This window comes from Choristoneura fumiferana, chromosome 7 (assembly GCF_025370935.1).
Source record: "Choristoneura fumiferana chromosome 7, NRCan_CFum_1, whole genome shotgun sequence".
Classification (NCBI taxonomy): domain Eukaryota; kingdom Metazoa; phylum Arthropoda; class Insecta; order Lepidoptera; family Tortricidae; genus Choristoneura; species Choristoneura fumiferana.
The window spans coordinates 19,084,943-19,111,665 of NC_133478.1; the positions used below are offsets into that span (position 1 = coordinate 19,084,943).

At 38.9% G+C, this 26,723-nt stretch overlaps 1 protein-coding gene and 1 non-coding gene across 5 annotated transcripts in view; both read right to left on the bottom strand.

The window, feature by feature from the left end:
- The window catches only part of LOC141429820 (visual system homeobox 2-like), a 145,658-nt gene that overhangs the window by 87,507 nt on the left and 31,428 nt on the right, over positions 1-26,723 (bottom strand). For all 4 annotated transcript variants that reach the window (XM_074090377.1, XM_074090376.1, XM_074090375.1 and 1 more), the window contains exon 2: positions 5,050-5,100. In XM_074090377.1, the coding sequence (XP_073946478.1) occupies positions 5,050-5,100 (51 nt within the window). The remainder of the gene's footprint in view (positions 1-5,049; positions 5,101-26,723) is intronic.
- Positions 19,206-19,278, bottom strand: TRNAR-ACG (transfer RNA arginine (anticodon ACG)). Its single transcript has one exon. It is a non-coding gene; the product is annotated as a tRNA-Arg (tRNA).

A 26,723-nucleotide genomic window follows, 5' to 3' on the forward strand; every position in this document is an offset into this window, starting at 1 on the left:
TGTATTGTACCTAATGATCTAAAAGAATTTCTGTGCTCACACGCGACCTTATGATAGCTAAATTTATGCAAAATATGCGTGTTCGTGCAGTTCCTCCACCTCCACACTGTAAGAACACACACAAATCACACAGTTGTGTTGCTCTGAAGATGAGCTCTGGTTGAGTTCGAAACGTGTCAGTGTAGTGTGGTGGTGGTGATAAATGGGTTTGTGTGATTTGGGTGTGTTTTCACAGTGTGGAGGTGGAGGAACTGCATGAACACACATATTTTGCATAAACTTAGCTATCACAAGGTCGCGGGTGAGCAAAGAAATTTAGTTCATTGATATGGACCTCCGCAAAGTAGCACCTGATTCAATAAATTATTATGTATTGTGTTTTGGTGGCAGAGCATAATCATTTCATTTACAAAGCTCTACGGAGCACAGATATTTTTTTCGTGAATCGGTAGGGAGTTAATTTCAATAACCAAATATTCTTAATAGAAATATACGTATTTCAACGTTGTCTATATCTATATATAAATAAAATAAAATATCACGAGATACTTGACAACATTCAACCTAGTCCCAAACTAGGCAAAGCTTCTGTTATCGGGTACTAAGCAAGGGATATACATACTTAAAACGTTAAATACATACATAGATGCTTAATACAAAAATACCTATCTGATTGACCAGGGATCGAACCAGAAACCTTAAGCCATCGGTTATCGGTTGTCCTACTACCTCTTACTCTACCACCAGTTATTCTACGAAAATGCATAAATTAACTATTCGAACCACCTTTTGGCCCAAAATTAAAGGCTATCTTTTTAACCGACTTCAAAAAAAAGGAGGGGGTTATCAATTCGGTTGTATTTTTTTTTTAATGTTTGTTACCTCAGAACTCCGTCATATAAGAACCGATTTGAATTTTTTTTTTTAGTTCGTCTAGGAATGCTTTCAATTAGGTCCCATAAGCAGCAAATTAGGATCTGATGATCGGATCTTAAAGAAATCGAGGGAACTCTTCAAATATTGTAGGGACACCTATGGTAATTTGGATATATTTAGCAGTAACTCATGCATTTGCTATTGAAAATCATCATTTTGGTGAAGTGAAACTGATGATGAAGACCACAGTTGACCATCGGAGTTACTACTCAATAACAAGTATTTCACGGGTTTAATTTTAATTACTTTGACACAGTTGCTAAGCAATTTATGCTCCTCGTAATGCATATGGTAAAACGGGTGATGATGATGATTATTTACACCAAACAGAGTCAAAAAAAATTATAACAAAAAATTTAACCGACTACAAAAAACCATGAAAATAATTTTAATATTTTCATGGTTTTTTGTAGTCGGTTCAATTTTTTGTTATAATTTTTTTCTATTTTTATCTGAATCCGCGTTATTAATATTACTTCTTCATTTGAAACAAAAGAACCTCGAATGCAGTTATTTTTTAATTCTGTGTTCGAAAGGTTAAAAAGAAACAAAAATTGGTCAGAACCAAATAAAGTTACCTACATTACAGTCTTCAAACATGAAACCCTCCCTGTAGAGAATTCATCCACTTCCCAAGATGTGAGAACATCGCAAACAACTAATTGTTAATAGCAACTTGCTATTGCTAACTAATGGTTGTTTGCAATTAGCAATCAGCGGAGTATCGCGTGGCTCAAATGGCGCACGCGCACATGTTGCGGTCCCACGCCGCGGGTTGACCCGCCACTCCGCCATTCATCGAGTGGGACAAACTATTATGGTGTTACCTTTCTCTAGTTTTATTCATTGACAATTTTCGACACATGAATTTTATGTTACCTACTACGGTAGACTCTTTGAACCTACTGATATTAATGCGTATGTAATGTGCATGCGTATATGTGTACAATATTTATGTGCCAGTCGTATCGCCTGTTGTTATTCTTCATACCGGATACAGCAGCACTGCTGCTTGGCGACAGAATTCCTAAGTTAGATGGTGCTAGCGATCTAAATCGACTTTACAGATCGATTCACAAGACCTGGCACGAATGGATTGAACGAAAGTAATGTCAATTGCATATTTTTGCAAGAAAAGAACAGATGCATGTCATTTTCACATTTGTTTGAAGTGTAAACAAACAAATAACACACAAATACGTTCATTCACTCATTCAATCCATTCGTGTCAGCTCTTGTGAATCGACCTATACATAAAGTCCTATCACATGAGTTTTCGTTATCATAAGACCCTATGGCTTTTAGTACCTAAGACCTAACCTACCCAAAGTTATTTATACGTTACCAATTACTTCCTCAAAGCGCTACGAACTATATCTTAAAAGTACCTGTTACAGCACATACAAAGCGTCAACGCATCCCCAAACATTCACTAAAAAAAAAAGACAAATGTAACTTTAAGCTTTCGAGTCAACAAAATCCGATCCACTAAATCAGTGTTGCGACCGCAAACATTAATATACTGCTTGTTATTACAAGCTGTCGCCACTTAGCGGAGTGACGCTTCTGTGACACCCGATACTCTGTCACAGAATAACAAATGCCGCTGCGCTGCCCGAATACCAACTATACTAGTAAGGAATACGGGAGTGAAGGAGACAGTTGTGTTGTTTCACGCGTACACAGTTGCTACTTGTCTTGTCAGAAAAAAAGCTTCCTCACGAATGTGGCGGGTAATCGAGAAGGTTGTGGTTCCGACCACTTAATGCTGTATTAACTAGGCTGCCGGTTGATTGCATGTTTGGCGGCGAACGCGGTGACGGAAAAAACGTGTCAGAAATAGTTGGCGGGAAGAAGTTTCGTGCCGCCCGGTCGTGAGACACTTGAAAATCGGTTGTGTTGCTATTTTTTAACGGATAGCTATTCTTCGACTCTGTGACCACGTTAATTCTGACGCAGAAATATTCAAAGAGAATCATCTCGATCTAATTGACGGAAATTTTTTTTTTATGAGATATTTCCATAATGTTTGTTTAAACTGTCTATAATTGATTTAAGATGATGTACCTACAAAGTTAAACTAAACATGGGTTTGATATCAGATTAACTTGCTCTATACATAACTCGCACTGTAACGACCAAAACCTTGTCTTTGTTTTCGGATTCCAAATTATGAGGAAAAATGGCTGAGTTTTTACAATAAGCGCTGCCGTCCAATAAGACCTGCTTTTACTATGGCACTTGACTCCTCCGAGTACATAACACAAACATGAACCCTAATTTTCAAATTAAAAATGGCGTCGTCTAAATAATGCGGCGTAAACGGCCATCGCACGTCATTGTGTTAGAGAAACAATGCGAGCAAACTCAAATCCACTCGCGGCGCCCTGCGGCGTTCCAAATATGAAATTCCCGCGCAAAAATGGCGGAGGTAATTTTACAAATGGCTGCCGAGCGGGGACTCCACTCAGGTGCTCATATATCGCCCAGACACAACGTACTTATATACTCAAAACCACAAGGAAAAGATTATCAAGATTCCCATTCACATAATAAGTAATTTAAGCACCCTAGAATTATATCTTTATCTCGACCTCTCTAATTTGCATTTAACAGGATATTTTCTAAAGCCTCACGTCCTAAGCAAATTCCTGTAGCATCCTGATTCAAAACATCACAAGTCAATCGAGGATTCACATCAAAACCAACTGTAACAGTTCGAAGTAAAGTTGAATTCCCGATACGCTATCGGCTGTGTTGTGATACTTGTGATTTGTGATATTGGGTGGTTTGGCGGCTGCGCGTTGACGCCTGGCGTTTGCCGGATTCATTACTGAGACAAAGGGGGGTGAGGGGGAGGCTCGAGCCACTTTCCCAAATCACTGACGAATGTATTGTTCTCTATTAGTCAGGTTGGCCGAGACACTGTGACTAGACTACGCTTGGGCTAAGAAATTGCTTAATCAACTAAGGGTCGGTTTTACTCCATAAGTTCCCGTTGTTTTACGTGATAGACATCTGTGATGCCGTCTCTGTTTGTTTTGCCCGAATAAACTGAAATGGCATCACTTTTATGTCTTTGTTTTGCCCGCACTTTGTTTTGACTGAAACGGCATTAGATTTACCTGTCCCAGAAATTATCAATATATGAAGGTGAAGGTGAAACAGGGCCTAAATATCTGGCACATATTAATCAGGAATTGAAAGAAGAGTGGCTAATGTTATTGGTTTTTATTAGCGATTGGTCAACGAAATCTTTAAAAAAAGATGAAAAAGATTTTCGCATCGCCTCTGAGTTCTCCGGAATTTATGTGCGAAATAAGATTTTTAATTTACCATGATTTTTACGGTGAAAGAAACAATGTGAGAAAACCTGCACGTACCAGCGAAGAAATTTAATTGTGTATGATGTTCCCAATCCGTACTGGGGCCGCCGGGTGACAAAATTTTGACTCGGTTAGCTGGAAGAGATCCCTTATTTTATCTATCTATCTATTAGCGCCGTTCTGCTTCTCTCTGTGTATCTATTTTTTTATGTACCATCAGCCAAATATGAGGTCTACCACCCTAAAGTTGATAATCGTTTGCATGCCATAAAACAATAATGCCAATACACGTGTCTGTCAACTTGAAAGTTCGACTTTAGCGACATATTCATTTGATAGGAACTTGTTAAAAAATTGATAGACCACGTATTTGGCTGATGGTACAATAAATAAAGAGTTTACATACATACAAAATTTTATGTTGGCAACAGGCTCTCTCAGCATAATGGTTGTATTGAGATGTTTCTTGCTAAGCCTCTACGACCCTCTACAACATTCAATTAATTGAACTTCGTAAACTAATTGATAGACCCCGGTTAATTAATTTAAATTAACTATGCCTTTAACAAGATTAAATGAAATGCGTCTATAGTATAGACTTCGACATTGGCATTTCAAATTTTAATATCTCAAAAACAGCTAAGCCGATTTTAATGGTTATCTAAATCCCCGTTTGGGACTCGATACCAAATTTCACCTAAGTCAGTTCAGCAGTTTGAGCGTGAAGAGGCAACTGACACAGACAGACAGTTCGCATTTACAATTATTAGTAAAGGAATGCACCAACCTGTAAGGTGCGGCTGGGAGGGGCTGTACGGTGATTTGATTTGCGGGAACCCTGCAACAAGAAAAACAATTAAATAAGTCTACTTAATACAACTTGTAGCATACCCCACTGTCAACCTTGCTGCAGAGGCAATAGAGGCGGCAGTGCTTAAAGATAATGAAGTAATTAAGAGCGCGCAATCAACATTCCTCGCTGCAGTCTTCAACCATCGCAAATCACAATAAATTCACTTAATTTTATAGCTTATTTAATGAAGTTCACTTTCCAAGGGATTGCTTAAGTTGCTTTTTGTTGTGTTAAATTAATCTTAATGGAGAATTACTTAATTAGTTTAGATACCTTTGCTATGGTCACAGGAAAACTTGAGGTAATAAAAAATTAATGATTTAATTGTAATAGATATTTACTGTATCTTACTTCATACTTAAACCATGACAATTAATTCATCTTGATCAAATCCCGAGTTATTTAGGAGTAGAAATTGTGTATAAAATAAACATCTCGATGTATGTCTGTATTCTAACTTTGATAATCAGAATTTAAAACCTTGTCATGAATGAAGAGTTCCCATTAAATTTAATACTTAATTACACTGAGCTTTATGAGGTTTAGGCATTGTTCATAATATTCTGGTTAAACATGACATGTTGTACTAACTACACATTTAAAAAAACAAAGGATTATTTTTGCTACTGAGTTAACTCAGTACTACTTGTTGCTGAATTCCGTTTTTTTTTGTCAATTGACAATACAATACCTACTACACTTTATTGACTAAAAATAAAAGAAACAAACTTATATTATGTATAATGAATACTATCTAACATCCAAAACTAAAACTATACATAAACTAAACTATGTCACAACATAAAAACGTCATCCAAATTTTCTGCCTCAGGCATTGACCCCAATACACTGGCAGCATTACCTCTCTGAACTGTTATTCCTAATCTTTGCGAGTGGTAAGTGCCAGCCCTGGGGTCGCCTGAGCCCACCAACCAGACGAGTAGATTAGTCCTTGATAAAAAAAATTGGTATCTTCCGACCTTACACAAGTTCCATATCAGTTTTACCTACACAAAATAACATTGTTCCATACTGAAACAAATAAATAGGCTAATTTATTGAATCAGGCGTTACTTTGCGGAGGTCCATATCAATGAACTAAAATAATTTCCTTGCTCACCCGCGACCTTACGATAGCTAAGCTTATGCAAAATATGCGTGTTCATGCAGTTCCTCCACCTCCACACTGTAAGAACACACACAAATCACACAAACCCATCTATCACCACCACCACACTACACTGACGCGTTTCGAACTCAAACAGAGCTCATCTTCAGAGTGACACAACCGTACACCATGCTACCAGTTGTTAGACTCAAATAAATAAATAAATAGGCGCCTACAATTAAATTGCACTCTATGCTGTGTTCTAAAACATTCCTTCAACCAGCCCTCGCCATCTCATTATCGATATTAATAAAGCCATTCAAGAGCCGAAACGTTCAAAACGCTCCAACTATTCAGGCGGCTCGCGTTTAGACAATGCCCAAACAATCGATCGAAACACGAGCGTTCGGCGAGTTTTTTTACTCGCAGCCTAAGGCAGTTGTCTCACCGCCGGCGAGGAAACGATTGGCTATCGACTATTTTCTCGCTCAAGAAACGAACAAAAGATATAAGAGCCTGTGTGAGTAAAAGAGACATATATATTAATAGTTGATCGCTGGCGGTTCACACTGCCGGCGAGAACTCGCTCTTACATCTTTTGTCGCAGCGACAAGAGCTATAAAACTCGCTGAGCTATAAAACTAGCTCAGCGATACTCGCTTAGCCCTATTAGCTTGGCGGCCGCCCGGCTCGAGCGAGTGGAGCGAGTAATCGCCCGTCGTGCTTGAACACTCGCTTCTCGCTGCTCGCCCACTCGTTTCTAGTTACTCGCTCTGCTCGCTTCTCGCTCATCGTCGGCGGTGGGACAAGTGCCTAAAGCCGGGTCTCCACTAAGCGAGCTGCCTCGCGCGGCAGCCTTTTTCGGTGCGATTTTGAGCCTTGTATCGAACAAAATCGTGCCACATGCGCTTGCCTCGGTGGCTCGTTCAGTAGAGACCCGGCTTAAGCCGATTGTCCAATTTTAACAATATTAAGACGCACAAAGGACTTAAAGACTTCCTCAATTACGTGTGAAAGATAAATAAGTGAATTGGTGCGTGTGGCGGCACATTGTGGCGGTCCCGCGGCAGACACTCACCATTATCGACTTTACGCCCTCGAGTAAACACGGAATTATAACTGTTATCCTTGATATGGTGACGGGTAGTTAACAGTTTTGGGACCGTTGTGGTGGAGAAAAAGGTTTATTCGTTTTGTTTTTATAAAATTGGTTACTGGTTGTTGCTTTTGTGGTTAAAGTTGCATAATTACAATGCCACGAAGTTAATACGTTTAGTTTTTCCGGTAAACTAGGCATCATCATGTGATACAGTTCCAGTAAGTATATGACCACCGTGTCAGATTAGTTTGTGACATTAGTTAGGATTTTAGGAAAAATGGCTCTGTTAAGAATAATTTTGCCAAATATGAAGCAGAGGGTCGTGGGTTCAAACCCCGGCACGCACCTCTGAGTTTTTCGAAATTCATGTGCGGAATTACATTTGAAATTTACCACGAGCTTTGCGGTGAAGGAAAACATCGTAAGGAAACCTGCACAAACCTGCGAAGCAATTCAATGGTGCGTATGAAGTTCCCAATCCGCACTGGGCCCGCGTGGGAACTATGGCCCAAGCCCTCTTGTTCTAAGAGGAGGCCTGTGCCCAGCAGTGGGACGTATATAGACTGGGATGGATGGACGGAAGCCAGAGACAGTTTTAGAACATATCGGTCATTTTCCAGTAATTAAATTTAAAAATAAAACATTTGTGACACTTTTACGGTTTTTGAGTAATAGTAAATACTACAACTGAAGACACATTTGAAATGAAAAGGGTGGATTCGGACACACTACTGATTAGATTTTTTTAGGACAGATCCCAAGGAACGTACCTAGGTGCACAGAAATTAGCTTTAAATGAGCTGAGCTCATCGTCATAGATTCCATAAAAAAATCTGTACAATTCATTAAAGCAATAATCACAAAAGTCCAGCATCGAAAACAATCCTAGACGAAATTGAGAAAAGAATTCTAGTTCGCACTTTTTGAACACAATAAATCAATTGGTTGCTGTACGAATAGACGAACCAGTTCTTTTTATCACGACTGGCTCCATTCAATCGACAAGCATCTCAATTTGTGTGTACGGCCAAAGTATCGTATGACAGCGTTAAAATTTAAGAAAAAAACACAATAGCGTATCAGGTTGCCTTAAACAATGGCGATTAGCGCTCAGCCACTTGTGCATGAAGTTAAGCAGAGCTCAGAGCGTCACTTTAAGGATCAATGCGTCAGTTTCAGAGATCAATGCGTCACGAGCGTCATTGGCCACTCGATGCGTCAAGCGGCATTGACGCCGGTGCCCGGTGCTCTGTTTCATGGCATGTTTTTTTTATAGATTTTGAAGTTAGTTAGCGTAAGGATTAACCTAATTTTGGAAGCATATACGGGTGTTTAGTTTTTTTTGGAATACAAACTATTTTCAAATTTAACCCGGAAAGTGTCAGCACAGCTGGTGGTTGGGTGAGTTTGACTGTAGGTGCACATCTATTTTTTTTGATCGACCAAAATGTGTCATAATTTTGTGTTTTTACTAAATAACTATATTTATTGCTGTGTAACATGCCTAAAACATATTGTATGGTTGTGGACCACATCAAACCTTATCTGCATTCAGTCGAGGTAACCCAACCATTTTCATAAAACACATTGTTCAAACATTTAGTTAAGTATAAGTTACTTTACTTAGATAAAACCTAAAATTGCTAAAAGTGGCTCCGAAGCGGTAGGTAACGTTTCGTTTGCTCTGCTTACCCCTTTTGGAAATACAGGCGTGATGTTTGTGTGTGTGCGTGTGTTACTTAGATAAATTTAGAAACAGTAGTAGCATGATAAAGCTTTTGGATTAGCCTACCTAACGAGCAAAATGTGAAGACCTAAAATTGTGTTTCTCAGTTCAGCAATAAAATAGTAGATGATAAGCTCAAAGGTTAAAAAATAATTTAAGCGGGCTTATTTGGACCAAATTGGCTTATTATGTATCTTTGAATTATAATCCATTGGCGGATTGGGATCTTCCATACACAACTGATTGGTTCACTTAGGTACTGTTAATATTTAGTTATGATTGGTTTTTTGGAGACTTTTTGTATTTTTTATTTTAACTCAAAATTTGTTACTTTTACAGGTATCCCGTGAAACCATATCGAAAATACGAACTGAGACATGGATGCACAGATAAACCAGAAAAAGAGACCATCACTGGGAATCAAACCCAGGTTCTCAGCAATCCGTGCTGCGCGCTATAACCCCTACACCACTCCAGCTGTGGTGAACCTGGGTTCGATTCCCAGTGCTGGTCTCTTTTTCTGGTTTTTCTGTGCATCCATGTCTCAGTTTGTATTTTCGATGTTAATACGCACCAGTCGGAGTGCCTGTCAAATTTATTAGCAATCAATCTCTGTATGTGCAAGATTGCTATGGCGTGTATTGTTATAAGTGCCTCTGACTGTTCGTTTTTCTCTGCTACCTCTGTAACTCAAGCTGTTGCATTAAAAATTATTGTCTCTTTTTTAACTTGCGGATTTTTATTAAGTATTCAACACTTTTTGACTCCATCACTTACTCTATAGTATTTCAGCAATGTATATGTACCTGCCGTGGTGGCCTAGTGGTTTGACCTATCGCCTCTCAAGCAGAGGGTCGTGGGTTCAAACCCCGGCTCGCACCTCTGAGTTTTTCGAAATTCATGTGCGGAGTTACATTTTAAATTTACCACGAGCTTTGCGGTGAAGGAAAACATCGTGAGGAAACCTGCACAAACCTGCGAAGCAATTTAATGGTGTGTGTGAAGTTCCCAATCCACACTGGGCCCGCGTGGGAACTATGGCCCAAGCCCTCTTGTTCTGAGAGGAGGCCTGTGCGCAGCAGTGGGACGTATATAGGCTGGGATGATGATGATATGTACCTATGCCTGTCTCGTAGCGACACTTGTTTCCGAGTTCAGAGGAGCCTAATATTAGTACGCCTATATCTTGACATGTCACACGCGGTCCGTTAATTAACAAGAGGAATATTACGTTTCACTTAGTAATAGAGGTATTATAGTAAAATACAGTCCTCAATAATGGCCAGAGAGCTGACAGCTATGCTTTGGGTAAAGAATGGCCTGCCAATCTATTGCGGTAAAGCATAAGCACCAGTTAGTCTTCTGAGCACAATGAGCAGAAACGGTGCTCTGAGAGGTGTTATCATCATCATCATCTCAGCCGTAGGACGTCCACTGTCGGACATAGGCCTCCCCCATAGACCTCTAAGAAGCGGTCTACATCCGCTGTGAACCTACGGTTTTAACCAGGGCATCCGTCCATGTCTAGGTTAGATTAAGTTTTTTTTTGCAACACAAGTTAGGTACTTATTTAATTGTAAATACAAACTGAAATATAGATGCACAGAAAAACCAGAAAAATAAGACCAGCACTAGGAATAGAACACAGGTCCTCGGTATTCCGTACCGCGTGCTATACCGCTACACCACTGCTGGTCAACGGTACAGACACGAATTTCCCCTATGCACCTCATATCTCAGCTTGTTTGTTTCCACTTGCAGTAGCAGTGACGCTAGCGACATCTAAAAATACAAAAAGATTCCAAAAAACCAATCTTATTTAATTGTATTTTTTTTACTTAAATAATATCACTTAACACCTTAATAATAAACAGTCTGTCTCAATTTAGTGGTAGATAATAACTAGTAGGTTTATCAACATACTCATGGGTGCCGACAGGATTATTTTCGGAAGGGATTGCATCTTGCATCTAGGTATAAGGAGGTGCATTATAGGTTTCATTCTGTATCTTAGTGTTGTGTTGTTCTATGTATTTTTTACGCCGTAGGAGAGTACAAGGGCACTTCTTTGCATAACCATTACGTCGCCCATGAATCTGTTACGGTATAACGAAATCTCTCACGGATCCTCGTTGTCGTCGTTGTTGGTAGTGATCGGCTTTTTCTAGGTGCGAGCATTTCTTGAGGCAGGACTACGATGAAACATTATAAGGACTTTTAAAAATTGACTTACCTGACTCCGCTAATAAGATACAGATCAATAACGCAAGCAAGGTGTAAATTAAAATAAGACACGCGGAAACACATACCTAACCATTAGTTTTATGCTATAAAGCCCGCGATCTCACTTTGCCCCGTCAAATTATAACAGCTGCGAGGACGTGCTCCACATCTAGCCCGCATACCAAAGATTTTCTGATCATTAACATGTTTACATGTTAAGAAAACATACACGGTTTAACGATCCAATCGTATCGAGTTCCTTATTTAAACTGACGGCTTAATTGTACCCCGAGCTGGCAACACAACGGCGTCATGCTCAATAATGACACTGGCAACACTCAAGTGTCGGACTATTGATTAACTGAATAACTTCAATGACTCATTATTCAAACAATACAGGATTTCTAATTTCTAATATGAGAATGAGTTGATTCGTAAGATTGACGTGCAAAGCTGTTTCGTTTTTGTTGTACGTGTAAACTGGCTGGTTCTGGCGGTAAAGGCGATTGATTTATAATAATGAATATACCTGCTTGCGTTACCAAAGTTATACCGAATGGACACCCTTGTCAAGTTATTTCCATAGAAGTGTTTTATTCTAATGTAGTCACAAACACTATGGCAACAATATTTACAGGTTGTTCAGTCAAGCTAACTTTACCACGTCCTGAAATATTGGGAACTATTTTTTAAATCACTTTGTAGTTATTTCTCGATAATACAAATATGTGTTTAGCTAACAAGAGGGGCTATTAAAACAATTAGGTATAATTAAATCGAATGATAAATGTGTCTTATTATTATTACAGTGCTCAATTATTAACTGGTTTTACGGAAAACGCCAATTTTTCGTTAAAACCAGAACCTGCAAATTAAACTTTCAAATTATTCCACGTTCAACCTTTGTGAGTTAATTAGTGCAGAGTGGCTGTTTCGGCGGCGAGTGGGCACGCGTCGGCGCTCGGCGTTCGGCGCTCGGCCTCGGCGCTCGGCGTCGTCACTAGCGGCGGCCATCTTGCGCTAAACGTCATTTGGATTCGACGACACGCTTGTCCACTCGACTCGTGAGGCGGCTCTGCCGTGTTTATAGGTGAAAAAGTGGGAAAATTGGAGCGTAGGGTTAGTTTGTTAATTCAGAGACAAACTGACGCAGTCTCAACTTCATCGTTCGATATCACGTAACGTCAGAGATTCGCCAAAATTATTTGCAATTGATATTTCATTTCGAACCCGCCATCACGCCTGATAATTAAATTAGGGTCCAAAAGTTTTGTTTTGGAGAGATGTTTCAAATTTGAATGTAATATTATTTTAAAATAATCAATAATAACATTTTCAATGATAAGAAATTTGCCCTAACAATAGTTTTTTCTTAACAATGGTCATAACTTCGAGTCTTTAACGCATTACAGAGGGTTATGTTTATTGTATGTACAGTTAGCAACAAAGATATGAATACCTACAGCCAAAGTGCCAAAAATATGTATACAAGACTTTATTGCCTGAACATTAAGGTCGTGTATTTTTTTGCACTTTGGCTGTATTCATATCTTTGTTGCTGACTATACATAAAAAAGATACGCTGCAAAACTGTGTGCAATAATTTATTTATTTTTTTTTTTTATTCCAACAAAAAATTACAGCATTACAGTTAGACACCAATGCGCTGTAAAAAGACATAAAATACATTAAAAAAACTATGAATAGTTATAAATATTTATACAAAGATTGAAAACCTTTGCTGTATCTCATAGCATTGTACACAGCTAAAATACCAGCATTAGCTGGTGGCCTATGGTTTGAGCTCTCAAGCATAGAGTTGACTGGCATCTCTGAGTTCAAGGCGTCTGCAGCGAGATTTAAATTCCCACAGCTAGGAGGCGACCCAGATTCATCGTGAGGACTGCACATCATGCGAAGAATTCAATGGTGCGTGTGAAGTTCAATCCGATGGGCCCTAACTAGGTTCAAGCCCTCTTGTTCTGAGAGGGGCGTTGCAGCAGTGTAACGTATATTGATTGGGATGATGATGAATAAATACCAGCTCTACTACTATTTGCTCTAGATAGATGACTGGCATCTCAGTTCAAGGAGTCTGCGCTGGGAATCGAACCCAGGTCCTCAGCAATCCGTGTTGCGTGCTATAACCTCTACACCACCGCTGGACAGGAATCTAGACACGATTTTTTCCTATGCATACATATCTCAGGTTGCTTGTTTCTAGATTCCTGTCCAGCGGTGGTGTAGGGGTTATAGCACGCAGCACGGATTGCTGAGGACCTGGACCTGGGTTCGATTCCCAGCGCTGGTCTCGTTTTCTGGTTTTTCTGTGCATCCATGTCTCAGTTTGTATTTTCGATATGGTTTCACGGGATACCCGTAAAAGTAACAAATTTGGAGTTGAAATAAAAAATACAAAAAGACTCCAAAAAAACCAATCATGATTATAATAAAGTTTGTTTTTTATTTATTTTTTATTCGATTGGATGGCAAACGAGCGAGTGGGTCTCCTGATGGTAAAAGACCACCACCGCCCATAAACATCTGCAACAGCAGGGGTATTGCAGATGCGTTGCCAACCTAGAGGCCTAAGATGGGATACCTCAAGTGCCAGTAATTTCACCGGCTACAAAATACAAACTGGCCCAGCTGGCCCTACGAAGTGCAAAATTCGAAATTCGTATCTTGTCAACCCGCTGAAGCGATTATTTAATACGAGAGTGAGAGGGACGGTACGATAAGAACTTCGATTTTCGTGGTAGCCCCCCTGACGCGTTTCAAACCTCTTCGCCTTCTCTACTTATTAGATAATAATTGCCTACTTATTGGACTTTAATTCATAAGCCACCATGGAACCTTTTCAAAGAAAATGTCATTACGGTCTTCCTTGTTAATTAATGCGATGTCACTATGGCGTTTACTGTGTGGCTCATAAATTAAAGTCCTTGATCGTACTAGATAAATTCACCCTCAAATTTAAACCGTATTTAGCCAAGCAGAAGGTTGTTTTCGCAATAGTTTTGCAAATGAGAAAGTCTAGATTGCTGTAACTACCTATAATTTAACAATACAAATGCCAATTTTGCAAAATCATTCAATCTTGACAAATGACGAACGCAACTGTTAAAAAAAAAGGTTTCGCATGAAATCGTCTTGGTGGCACTTAGCTTACGTAACTGTAGATAAACAGCTGTCTCCTACCTACAGGTTGTGATAAAATGTTAAATATTAACTAACCGTTTTATAAATACTATAGGTTAAATTCAAAAAGTCAGTATACGATTGGAAGAATAGATTTTTAACTCTTTAGTTTCAGTCACCAGAGGTCACCAGCGACAATAGCTGATACCAAAAAGTGTTTTTTTTTTTTTATTCGATTGGATGGCAAACGAGCAAGTGGGTCTGCTGATGGTAAGAGATCACCACCGCCCATAGACACCTGCAACACCAGGGGTATTGCAGATGCGTTGCCAACCTAGAGGCCTAAGATGGGATACCTCAAGTGCCAGTAATTTCACCGGCTCTCTTACTCTCCACGCCGAAACACAACAGTGCACAACAAGCACTGCTGCTTCACGGCAGGATTAACGAGCAAGATGGTGGTAGCATCAGGGCGGACCTCGCACAAGGTCCTACCACCTGCGAGTGTGTACAATATCTGATACGATTCTATTTCTAGGGCCGGCCGGTAGGACGGGCCAGCAGGGCTACTACGAAATTCGAAAATCGAAGTACGTATCGTACCGTCCCTCTCACTGTCGTATATAAAATAAGTGTCGTCGGTGGGACGTTATGATACGAACCTCAATTTTCGAATTTCGTAGTAGCTCTGCAGATACTTTTGCGCGATCAGATGTCTGTCCTTAACCCCGTTATGTTGCCCGATTTTAGTTTCTGCAAAAAATAGCAATAAAATTAATTCGTGCGCATCCAAGACAGAAAGAAAGAAAGAAAGTCCTCAGTCTCTAGTGGTCCAAGCGCCATCTACCCAATGAATAGATGAACTGATGCCACAAAAAAAACTAATGTCGTATACCTCCCATGTGGTGTTTCTTTTAAAACCATTAGGGCGTTTTCGTTTGCAAAATATTCAACTTTAAAGTGCAAATTTTTGATTAAAATCGAGCGTCCCCCCCCTCCAAAAATCTAAACCGGTGGGTAAAAATAGCATTTCAATATTCAGGATTAGCAAGTATATCAAACATACAAGGAAAACTATAACGGTTAAGTTTTCTTTAGAATTATTAGTAGTTTGAGAGTAAATAGCAGCCTAAGGTATAAAATATACCTAAACTTGGAATATTCCGTACAAAATACGAAATCCTTAGAAAAAGATTACTTAATTTTTTCGTAATGGCTACGGAACCCTATTTCGGGCGTGTCCGACACGCTCTTGGCCGGTTTTTATCTTAAAACTGTTAGCGTGAGCGGGACGGCACGAATCGGCACGATACGATGTTCAAATTGTCAACAAGACCGGGCCGAGGTGTTGGTACAGTGGTACACCACTCGCAATTAAATGAACCCCTAATACAGCGCCCCCGTATTAGCCTCGGAATGTTAATACCCGGAGTCAATAAATTAAATATCGGGGGTAGTCGGGTAATCCGCGCGGAATGCGCGCGCGCTGCCGGCTTAAGGCTGCGTTTCCACCAGTGCGATGTGCGAGGATGTGTTTTTTAACCCCCGACGCAAAATAGTTATTTATGTGGCTGGTGCATAATGAGAGGCATTAAAGTACGAGTGTGGTTTTATGAAACGAGCCGAAGGCGAGTTTCATAATAAGATCACACGAGTGTTTTAATGCCTAATTATGTATAGCCGCATACATAACTTTATCTACATGCATATCATAAGTTTTCTATAATATGTTCAGATATGGCCTGTATTTTTCAGTTAGTGTTACTGATAACTAGTTTGAAGTACCTACCAAAGCTTAAATAAAACAGATAATAAAAAAACTAAAGTTTCATTTATAATAATAATTATTATCTACATGCATGTCATAAGTTTTCTACAATATGTACAGATATGCATTGTTAAAAAAAGTATTACCGATACTTTAATGTAAACATTAAGATGCACTGTACTTTAATGTGAACATTAAGATGCACCCGCAGATACCAGGTTTCTTAATAAAGGCCATTTGATAGTCGTTTCTGAACATATAATAGGGAAGTTATGATATGCATGTAGATAAATACTAAAAATAGGAGTGTTATAAGTGACCGCTATGTGTGTCTGTCTGTCTGTGGCACCGTAGCTCTTAAACGGGTAGACCGATTTGAATGCGGTTTTTTTATTTGAAAGCAGGTTTTTAGCGATGGTTCTTAGACATGTTTCATCAGAATCGGTTCAGCCGTTTTTAAGATATTGAACTTTGAAGTGACAAAGTCGGGGGTTTTCCAACTATTTGTTGGTTAGTTTAGTCATGAACTAATGGAAATGCGTTGTTTACCTTTATAGCCTCGCTCCGCTCAGCTGTAGCCACCAGAGATTAGTGATGTAACGAATATTCGCATTTGCATTCGCATTCGCGAATATTCGCATATTTTTGCATATTTGCATTCGCATTCGCATTCGCAAAATTTCTGCGAATATGAATATCGGAAAAAATACAATTATTAGATAATAGATAGGTTAATAAAATCAAAATACATTCATTTCTTATGTTTTTTATACAAAAAAATACTTAATCTCGTAATCACATATCAGTCTTCACTTAATCATTTGGTATTATTTATTTATTTACTTTACGATGCGTTCGTATAAACTGGGTAATTCTCGGAACAAAGTACAAACGGAACGCACTTCGTTCGAACGAAACTGCCATAGACAATTTGGCGCCAAAACGAAAAACTGAATATTCGCATTCGCATTCGCGAATGTTCAAAAAATTACCAGAGATGTACTGTGCGAGGATAAATAAAGCGTTTCTATTGGTTCATGAAAAAAACATTCCTCACAACACACCCTCATGGGTCATCTTAGGTGGAAACGCAGGTTTAGAGAAATGGTCTAAGGTTCTGATACAGCTTTTTAGTTCGAAAACGACATGAAAATCAAAAAGTTGGAAAACCCCCGACTTGGTCACTTAAAGTTCAATATCTCAAAAATGGCTTAACCGATTTTGATGAAACGACTAAAATAACCATTGCTAGAAAACTGCTTTCAAATAAAAAACCGCATTCAAATCGGTTCACCCGTTTAAGAGCTACAGTGCCGCAGACAGACAATAGCGGTCAAACTTATAACACCCCTCTTTTTGCGTCGGGGGTTAAAAACAGCCAATTCGTAAAAAATGTGACTCCAAATTGAGGCGTTTGAAACGCTCGAATAATGACCCTGGCTAGTATTAGTTCAGATGGAGATTATAAAAGCGTAGTACTTTAGTTATAGCTGAGGGTCTTGGCTCGCGCTAGTGGCGCCATCTAGGTAGCGCCGCTGCGCCGAGCGCACCTATTTCCATTCAACCCTGCCCCTGCCCTCCGCGGGTCTAATCCGCACACAAAGCGCTTATAACCATAAGCCTGTGTTAAAGCTACTTTTATTGCCATGACACACTGGTGGTAATTAAATTCCGGTAACTGATAGGGTCGTTGGAGTGACTCGTAAATTGTTAGTATGACATGATAGAGGTATAATCGCGTAAGGATTTGCAATCTTCTAGTGTTGCGGGTGTCTAGTATAGAGCTGACTTTGCATCAGATGATTCACTTGCTCGTTTGCCACCTCATTGCATAGAAAAACTGATAATGATGATGATGATCTTACTCGAGAAGCAAGTTTTGGAGTAAAAATACAAAGCCAATATTTTATCGAAAATTAATAAATCAAAGAATAACACTTTTTGTCCTTTCTTCATTTTTTTACTTGTACAGACTTCCAAGTCACGTATAATAACAAAACGAACCGACACCACAAACCCTATTTTATTTACTCTAAAATTACCCAGTAGCCTTTATAAACAAGATTCCGAGAATCCACCCCAAAACCTGCCAAAATTGGTCTCAAAATTTCTTAAACCCAAAATGTTGGCCACTTGTGACGCGTAATTATGTTCTCGACTTAACGAGGTGGCGTTTAACACATCTTTTGCTTCAGTTTTTTTGGCCTGGAATAAAAAAAGCAATCGTGGGCTATTTTGGGACATTTTTTCATTTTCAGTCATGTAAAAATAAAACATGGGTTTTTCGCATCAATAAAAATTTAACGAATATGCCTGAATGTAAATATTAGTAATACCTTTATGGAAATGAAAGCCTCGCATTGATAGATTTAAGTAAATACTTTGCGATCAATAAACAAGAGTTAGAAAATCTTCTGACTACTGTGTAGATGGTCCCGTTTGTGTCATTATCGTTTGAATAGAAATGCTTGAGAAAGAGTCTACTTGATTATGAATGATTTACTTATTCTTGTGGTGATTCAAAGGACACAATGCTCCTAAAACGACACTGCTATTGTCACCTCTCGGAAATATCACCGCCCTGTCACAATACTATGTCACGATCCAAAGCCTCTAATAATAGCCGAGGTGGGCCTTTGTCACAATATTTGTGAATGCATTTTTGCGTCACAATAGCAGTGAAAGGGTTAAATATAATATTTGACTAAATAGTAGCGTTTGGTGACGGGTGCGATCACGCCTTCGAGGCGTTGGGTGGGTTAGTTTTTTTATCGCATATTTTAATAATTAGTATAAATTCATACATAGAAAAAATCATACGCGATCACATTAAATTCATAAAAATACGTGCTTAATTAAATACCTAATTGGCAAATTAATTTGAAGCGATACATAACCTTTGAAAAAATACATAACCGTGAAAAAAAAATGTTGCTATTATATGTATAAATTTTTATACTAGTGAATTACCGAAAATAAAGAAACGTAAAAAAAATATGCCGAAAAAAAAGCAAAAAGAAGAATGCGACCTTGCCAGGATTCGAACCTGGAATCTTCTGATCCGTAGTCAGACGCGTTATCCGTTGCGCCACAAGGCCGGTTGCAAGTCTTGTCGAATTTATCGATTACAAGCAGCAACCGAGTTATTCAAACATTTTAAGTTTCACGTTACGGTTTTACGTTATTTATAAATTGTATGTAACCCATGATGTAGGGGGGTTTATGCCCACTTTTTCAAATTGAAATTCTACTTTGATTTTACTTTAATAGAAACTATTTTTTTATTTATTTTGTTTCCTATCATATTGTTGTATCTTGTGTTGTGTTTTTAAGTATGTGTCTATTCATTTAAATAAATAAAGTGTATAGAAATGAAAGGAACTATTAACTGTCCTAAGCTTGTTTTGCTTTTAATGTAAAAAAGATTTATCATCAAGTAAGTACTTAGATTTTTTTTTGTTATACTTACATTAATTTCTAAGACATTCTTTTTCTACTGACTGTGACTATAAAAAACTTTTTTTTTCAGTTGTCAATCAATTAGGACGTAGGGGCTCGAAGTAATTAAATCGCTATAGGAATACTTGATGGTGTCGGTATTGAGTTAATTGAAAGATTGAACAATTGTTTGAGCGTAATGATTTGCGAAATCCGCCCTTATTGCACAGCGCACAGAAACTTTTGTTTTTGTCTTACAAGTATTATCAGTACCATCCATTATAAATTCAACCTTACCACTGTTCTTTGAAGGTTTAATTTTATTCAAGAGATGCACATGAAAAAAATTGTGCTTACTACATTTTAAACTTTATTTTTACTGAGGTAGAGTGGATATTGGATTAAAGTATTTAGGACAAGGGCCGTGGGCGAAGTGTGAAGCCTAGTGATGGGATTTCGGTGTTTTTTACGTTTTATTAATTAGCACTTTCATTTCGTTTTTTTTTCTCATAAAAAATATTAAAAAATGTAGGTAAGTAGATTAATTGCTAAATTTTGATACTAACCCGCTGTTTCATCATCCATTGATTAAAATTATTTGACGGATAAATGTGATGCTGTCTTTGTTTGTTTTGTTCGAATAGACGGAGAAGGCATCACATTTATCCGTCAAATAAAATTTATCAATGGATGATGAAACAGCCCCTAAATCTCTTATTGTATTAAGTTCTAAAGATACCGTGTTACAAAAATATCCATAAGGCGGAAAGGTTAAATTAGGTAGGTATGGATTATTTCAACTTTCAACGAGTCGATTGACAAATTATAAGAACTACACCAGGGTAGTAGGTTTACCGAAAAAAATATCAAGATATTCGACATTGAAAATGAACCTTATTTTAATAACATTAAAGTAAACAGTACAGAAATTTTGTTTGCGTTTATATCTAGTAGGTAACTCATCATCATCATCATCTCAGCCTACATACGTCCCACTGCAGGGCACAGGCCTCCCCTCAGAATGAGAGGGCTTGGGCAGTAGTTCCCACGCGGGCCCAGTGCGGATTGGGAACTTCACACACACCATTGAATTGCTTCGCAGGTTTGTGCAGGTTTCCTCACGATGTTTTCCTTCACCGTAAAGCTCGTGGTAAATTTCAAATATAATTCCGCACATGAATTTCGAAAAACTCAGAGGTGCGAGCCGGGGTTTGAACCCACGAACCTCTGCTTGAGAGGCCATAGGTCAAACCACTCTGCCACCACGGCTTCTTCAAACCACTCAGTAGGTAACTTATTAGTAAAAAATATGTAAGTATTAAATTTAAACCATCCTCCATATTTTTTCGCGGATGTTATTCTGAAACATTATTTATACCCTGCCTACTCGTATGTCTCTCCGACAGTTTTACATACATACGCTCCAAAAACATAATCCTCTATTGTGCAATCGGGTAAAAAAAAGGACGTACTTAAAGCGTGTGCGTGTGGGTGTGCTGCTGCTGCATTCGGAGCATGTTTACAGATTTTACGACCTACTTAAAATAATTGGTTGTGTTAATGTTGTTAAACCAGCAACAACTGTCAGCTAATGTTTAAGAACATCACTACCCACACCAAAGGGGTTGAACAGGGTTAATAGCAGGCAGTTAGGGTGCATTGTAGTACGTGTGAAGAGAGCACTAGTTCACACCAGCCCCGCCAGGACGACCAGCCGAGCGCGCCCCCTCCCAGCCCCCCACGCGCCCACCAACCAAGACCAAACCGGGGGCTCCCAGGACAGAACCGGGGCCAAGCTACGCTGGCTGCACTTGACAATACTTCAAGAAAAATCCACTAATCCTTGACCTCCCCCGTCTCTTCGTTTAATATGAAATGTTAATACAATTGCGGCGCGTAGAAACGATCCGAAAGCTCCTCGTATAATGGACGAACTTAGGCTTCAGTTTGAATGGGATATTTTTTGGATTTTTTCTAGGTCCGATCTTGTTTGGCTTAGAAATCTTATTTTTATGTTCATTTACTTTTTAGGTTTGTTGTTTGGGTGGATTTGTGTCGTAAGTTTCTTCAGAATTGCCGGGCAAATTACTTATTTCCACAATACCGATACGCATTTAGATTTTTGCTGCGACTTGTACCTTGTTACTCCGCATGCACACGTGCGAGACAATTACATCTGTGCGACACATAAGTTCATGCATATGCGATGAGCTATTATATTATATAATTATCGCTCATAATTTAGCAGTCGCAGCACTTGAGATTTTTGGGTTTTATACGAGTATAAGCGTACATCCACTGCACATCTCTTTCCCGTGGGCCGTGGGAATATGTGTGTATCCCGTGTGGTATAACATTATTTTCGAGATCCAAACATTTCATCTATCCATACATTATTTCCTCCAATCGTTTGTGTGTGAAAGAACAACAACATACCTACTCAGGTAAAAAAATGCATGAAAGAATATTCATGAATGGTTTGGATGTATGTTGGACATTTAGATGTTTGAATGTTTGTCAATCCATCGCAAAAAACGGCCTAGTGAATTTGAATCAAAATTTTCACATATAGTTTATAACCTTTAAATTGTTCACACACACATACTTAGATTCATTCTAATCCTGAAAAGAATTGAACAATTTCCTGGGGATAGCGATACAAAATACGTACCTAGGTACTTCATAGACGAGTGACGAGCTATAGCTATTTTATAATATTAGTAGAGTTTATATAAATTGCTATTATTTCACATAAACGTTAAGGTTTAATTGAGTGGAATTGTCAAATAAATCGCCTCGAGGCGGCGGTAATTGGTCCACTACGGCGGCTTAATTGCTGGATTACGCTGTTATTCCATTACGCTTTCATCGCTACAGCTTCGGCGAGCTTTGAGCAAGCTTCGTCCTGTAGCTTACAGTACCTTTATCTTTCCCAAATACTGCTACGTGAAGTTGATCAGGCTTAGGTATAAGTCACTAACATTACGGTATTGGGCTACCTATTTCTTATTTACTGTAGGTATAAATTAAATAGCTTGGTAATGCGTGTTATCGAACAAAAAACAGCTCTAAGTTACATATACTTACAGCACAATATCTATAATTTTTCTCTCTTCTTCTATTTATGTTTTTACTGTGTTTTTATTGTGATGTAGTTGTTTTTGTTGTCAATAAAAGTTGTGAGTTTGAGTTTGAGTTTGTATATAAAGATTTGAAAAGGTTACTTCATCATTTATTATTTATTTATTTATCATCCGAGGCTTTACGAGGTAGTTTCCAACAGGCTCTTTGCGTATTGGGAACTTCAGACACATTAAACAGTAAGAAGCAATTTAGCTTCGCAGGTTTGTACAGGTTTTCTTTTTTTTTTATTCGACTGGATGGCAAACGAGCAAGTGGGTCTCCTGATGGTAAGAGATCACCACCGCCCATAAACATCTGCAACACCAGGGGTATTGCAGATGCGTTGCCAATCTAGAGGCCTAAGATGGGATACCTCAAGTACCAGTAATTTCACCGGCTGTCTTACTCTCCACGCCGAAACACAACAGTGCAAGCACTGCTGCGGCACGGATGTTAACCTTCTTTCTAAATTTTTAACTCTAACACGTTTCAAGAGGTTATACTTACCTTGACTAATACTTTTGGTTTCAATTTTGTATATACGAAAATTTAACTTTATTTTATAAAAGTAAAAAATTAAACGGTTCAGCTCGCAATTATTTGTCATAAAGTCCTCACCAAACTCAAATTGCAATTTCACGCATAAAACTGAGGTCTTTGTCAGTCCACAACTAAGCTCGCCCTCAGAAAAGCGCTGCAAAAACCGCATCTCACAAAATTAAGACCAATTAAAATTTAAACAGGCCAAAAATGTCAATAGCATCTCGGTTTACCGGTCGGGTAGACTGGAGGCTGGCTGCCTTTGTTGATTGCCTGAGTATCTGAAGATGCGCTAGGCATAGCTGGTGATGCACATGACTTGGGGAGTACCTAGCTTTGTAGTGGGAATTGGGAGCGATGTCGTAGGTGTAACGTGGCCTTTAACTTAATAAATTTATATTAAAGGAATAGTTTTCGGATGTTCTTTACGGAGTTAAAAATGCATCCCCTGGCTTAATAGCTATGTCAAGTGTGTCAAACTGACCTTTTAATACCATGGACAACCCAACAGTGTTTTGGGTGCCATCCATTACAACTATCATGAGTAACGATTCTAGTTCCAAACTGTTCGAAAGGTGGAAAGAAATGTCTCTTCTACTAAGTCGCTACACTCTTAACAGAATAGTCTGCGTTGAGGGTCAATAATGATCTTTTCACACCTCTCCTTCAGAAAAGTAACTTTTCCTCCCTGACGAGAGGAGCACAAGTGCAACTTTTCTGATCAAGCCTTTTCTAAGCGTTTTATAAATGCCATTTTTTTTCAAGTTGATAAAATTGTAAAGGCCACGCCATTTTCTATGCTGGTTGTTCTTAATAAATATTTAGATTTTTCTTTTTCAAGTTTCTTAAAGCTCGGTGTGAAAAGTTGTATGAGCCACTCGGAGCAAAATTATTTTCATCTTGGGCGTTAACACTTGAATCCCTCATTCGCTCAGGATTCTACTTTAGAATCCCTCGCTACGCTCACGATTCTATTGTAGAACCTTCGCTACATTCGGATTCAATGTACGCCCTCGTCGTAAATACACCATTTGCGTCCCTTGGACACAAATAACTATTCATGGCATCTTTTGGGAAAACACCGGTGGTGATTTCCTTTAGCGTCCACACCACAGTGCTGGAGTCCGAATACCTACGTAGTTGGCAATAAATATCACGGGACACTTTGATACTAATTGACTGAGCCATAATGCTAAGGTTTCTGACGCTCGTGATCGCAATCAAATAACAGTTTTTGTATGCGAAAGTCACCTGACAACAAATAATGGCCAAGACTCGAGCAGAAACATACGTATTGGTAGCTGCCGAAACCCTGGCTGCTGAAGTAGAGGGTTCTTGATAAAGATTCGACTGTAAGTATAATTTGGAGGTAGCTGGTGTACATAGGAAAGTGCCTAAAAATGTGTGTCTTTTGACAGTTACATAGCTTTATATTCCAGTACATGCGAAGCTGTGATTGGTCAAAATTTAACGTTGTGCCTCTGTAGTGCGTTTGAATTACTTTAAGCTTACAGCTTAGTTTTTTATGTATAAATTAAAACATTAAATGATAAATTAAAAACAGTTGCGTTTGTAACACGTATTATTTGTAAAATATCTGTCTCGACGGGAGATGGAACTCGGATATACTTTGTAGTCAGTTCTAACCTGCTAACCTAACCTAACTAGGTACCAAGCTATCAAGTCGTCTACGTATATTATCATAGCTATGCCTTTACTTCCGTCAAAACAGTTTCTTGGCAGCAATTTAGCTTCAAACAATCCCATTCATCGATCAGCTTCAAGGTAGCTCGCCCCGGGCCTGCCTTCCGAGGCTAATGAGCTGTTGGGGCCGCGGAGGCTGCCAATTAACTAAGCTTTATTAGGCTGTTTGCTTATGATTATGTCTCATTTCGCGCAGGAAGCTTGAGGCTGCTCTCGAGTGTTGTAGTGGTTTGTGACAGACTGTGAGGCAAGGTCGCGTGTTCGATTCGAATGCTAATAGCAATTTTAAGATGAAGTTTACCCCTTTGACCAAGTTAAAGCCAAAATTGACCAATGTATGGAAATAAATTTTCACCCAGTTTTAATTTTGATGAAAAAGGGGTTAAATAGGTTTGAAAAGGAAACAAGCGATAAAAGTTCATCTATAACTCAACCCCAGAGATCATTTGTACTAAAGTCTAATTAACCCTATTACTTATTCTGTGGTCTAACGTCAGCTAGAAGTGGAAACGACGAGAGTGTTCCCTGTTCATTGCGCGACGAGACCCTAATCGCATAGGTAGTCGTTATCTGACAACACACGCAACGCAATGAATATAGAACACGCTCGCCGCGTCGCTGCTCGCCCCGCTATCCGCTGGCGTCCACTCACGGTTTGACTGCACAGCATCTTACACGATACGATATTTATTTTATCAAAACCAATTTAGTTTTAGATTATATCTATTTTAAGTTTCCGCTACGTTGATTTTTCATTAGGTATACCGTCTACTCAAGTTCCTGTTGTCCTGCCAATCGTTCAACGATTAGCTGGTAGAGATGTCTTATGGTATACCTAAGTTCAGTTTTTTGCAGTGATCACTCTGTTTAATCTGTTTTTCATGTAATTTATGTACAATAAAAGACTCATAACGTAACGTTTGGGTTCCACAGAAACCAGCGTTGCTGCACATAATGTGCGGCAACACATGTTGAGTGGAGACCCTTTTTGGTATCCTGCCGTGTCACCAAGTAACATAGTTTTAGTGCTAGTTCTATTCGTAGTTTTAGGTGGTACTTATGGAGCCAAAATAAACCTTTCTTTCTTTCTTTCTTTCATACAAAAAAAATACTCTACATACAGTTAACTGAGAAGGTCGAGTTACCGCATTAACAACAAGCTTCTATGTGTATTTTATTGCCTGTTGGCATATTATGTAGCAAACAACAAAACAATAAAAGAAAAAAATTGCAATAATTTATTCCGTCGCGACGTAAAACAAGTTTTATTGCCCAGGAAGGATTCTATTAATCCCCTTCGTTTTTACGGCGGCGTAAACTTGACGACCACAGGCCCGGGACAGCCCTTTAACATACACTTAAACATATATATACATACAAACATGTCTATTTAACAGTGACGTAGCCACGTAACTCGGTTTTCACCGCCTGTTACATTTGCTATACTTGATGACTGTTTACGTAGAAGTCAGTGATGATAATATAGCAAAGGTTGTGTCCAGTCCAACTGCAACATATTTAACACGTCCTACTCGCCCTAGATATAGAATCGTATCAGATACACGCTTTGTTATGTGATACTTATTGGTACTAGTGGCTGTATCTACATGTACACCAACTGCGAGTTTTCATCAGAACAAACCTAGCTCTCGCTTCTCTCCACCCTTCATCACTCGACGCTTTATGGGACGTGTCTTTTTACAACCTTTTATTTAACGTGCATCATTCGTATGTAAGT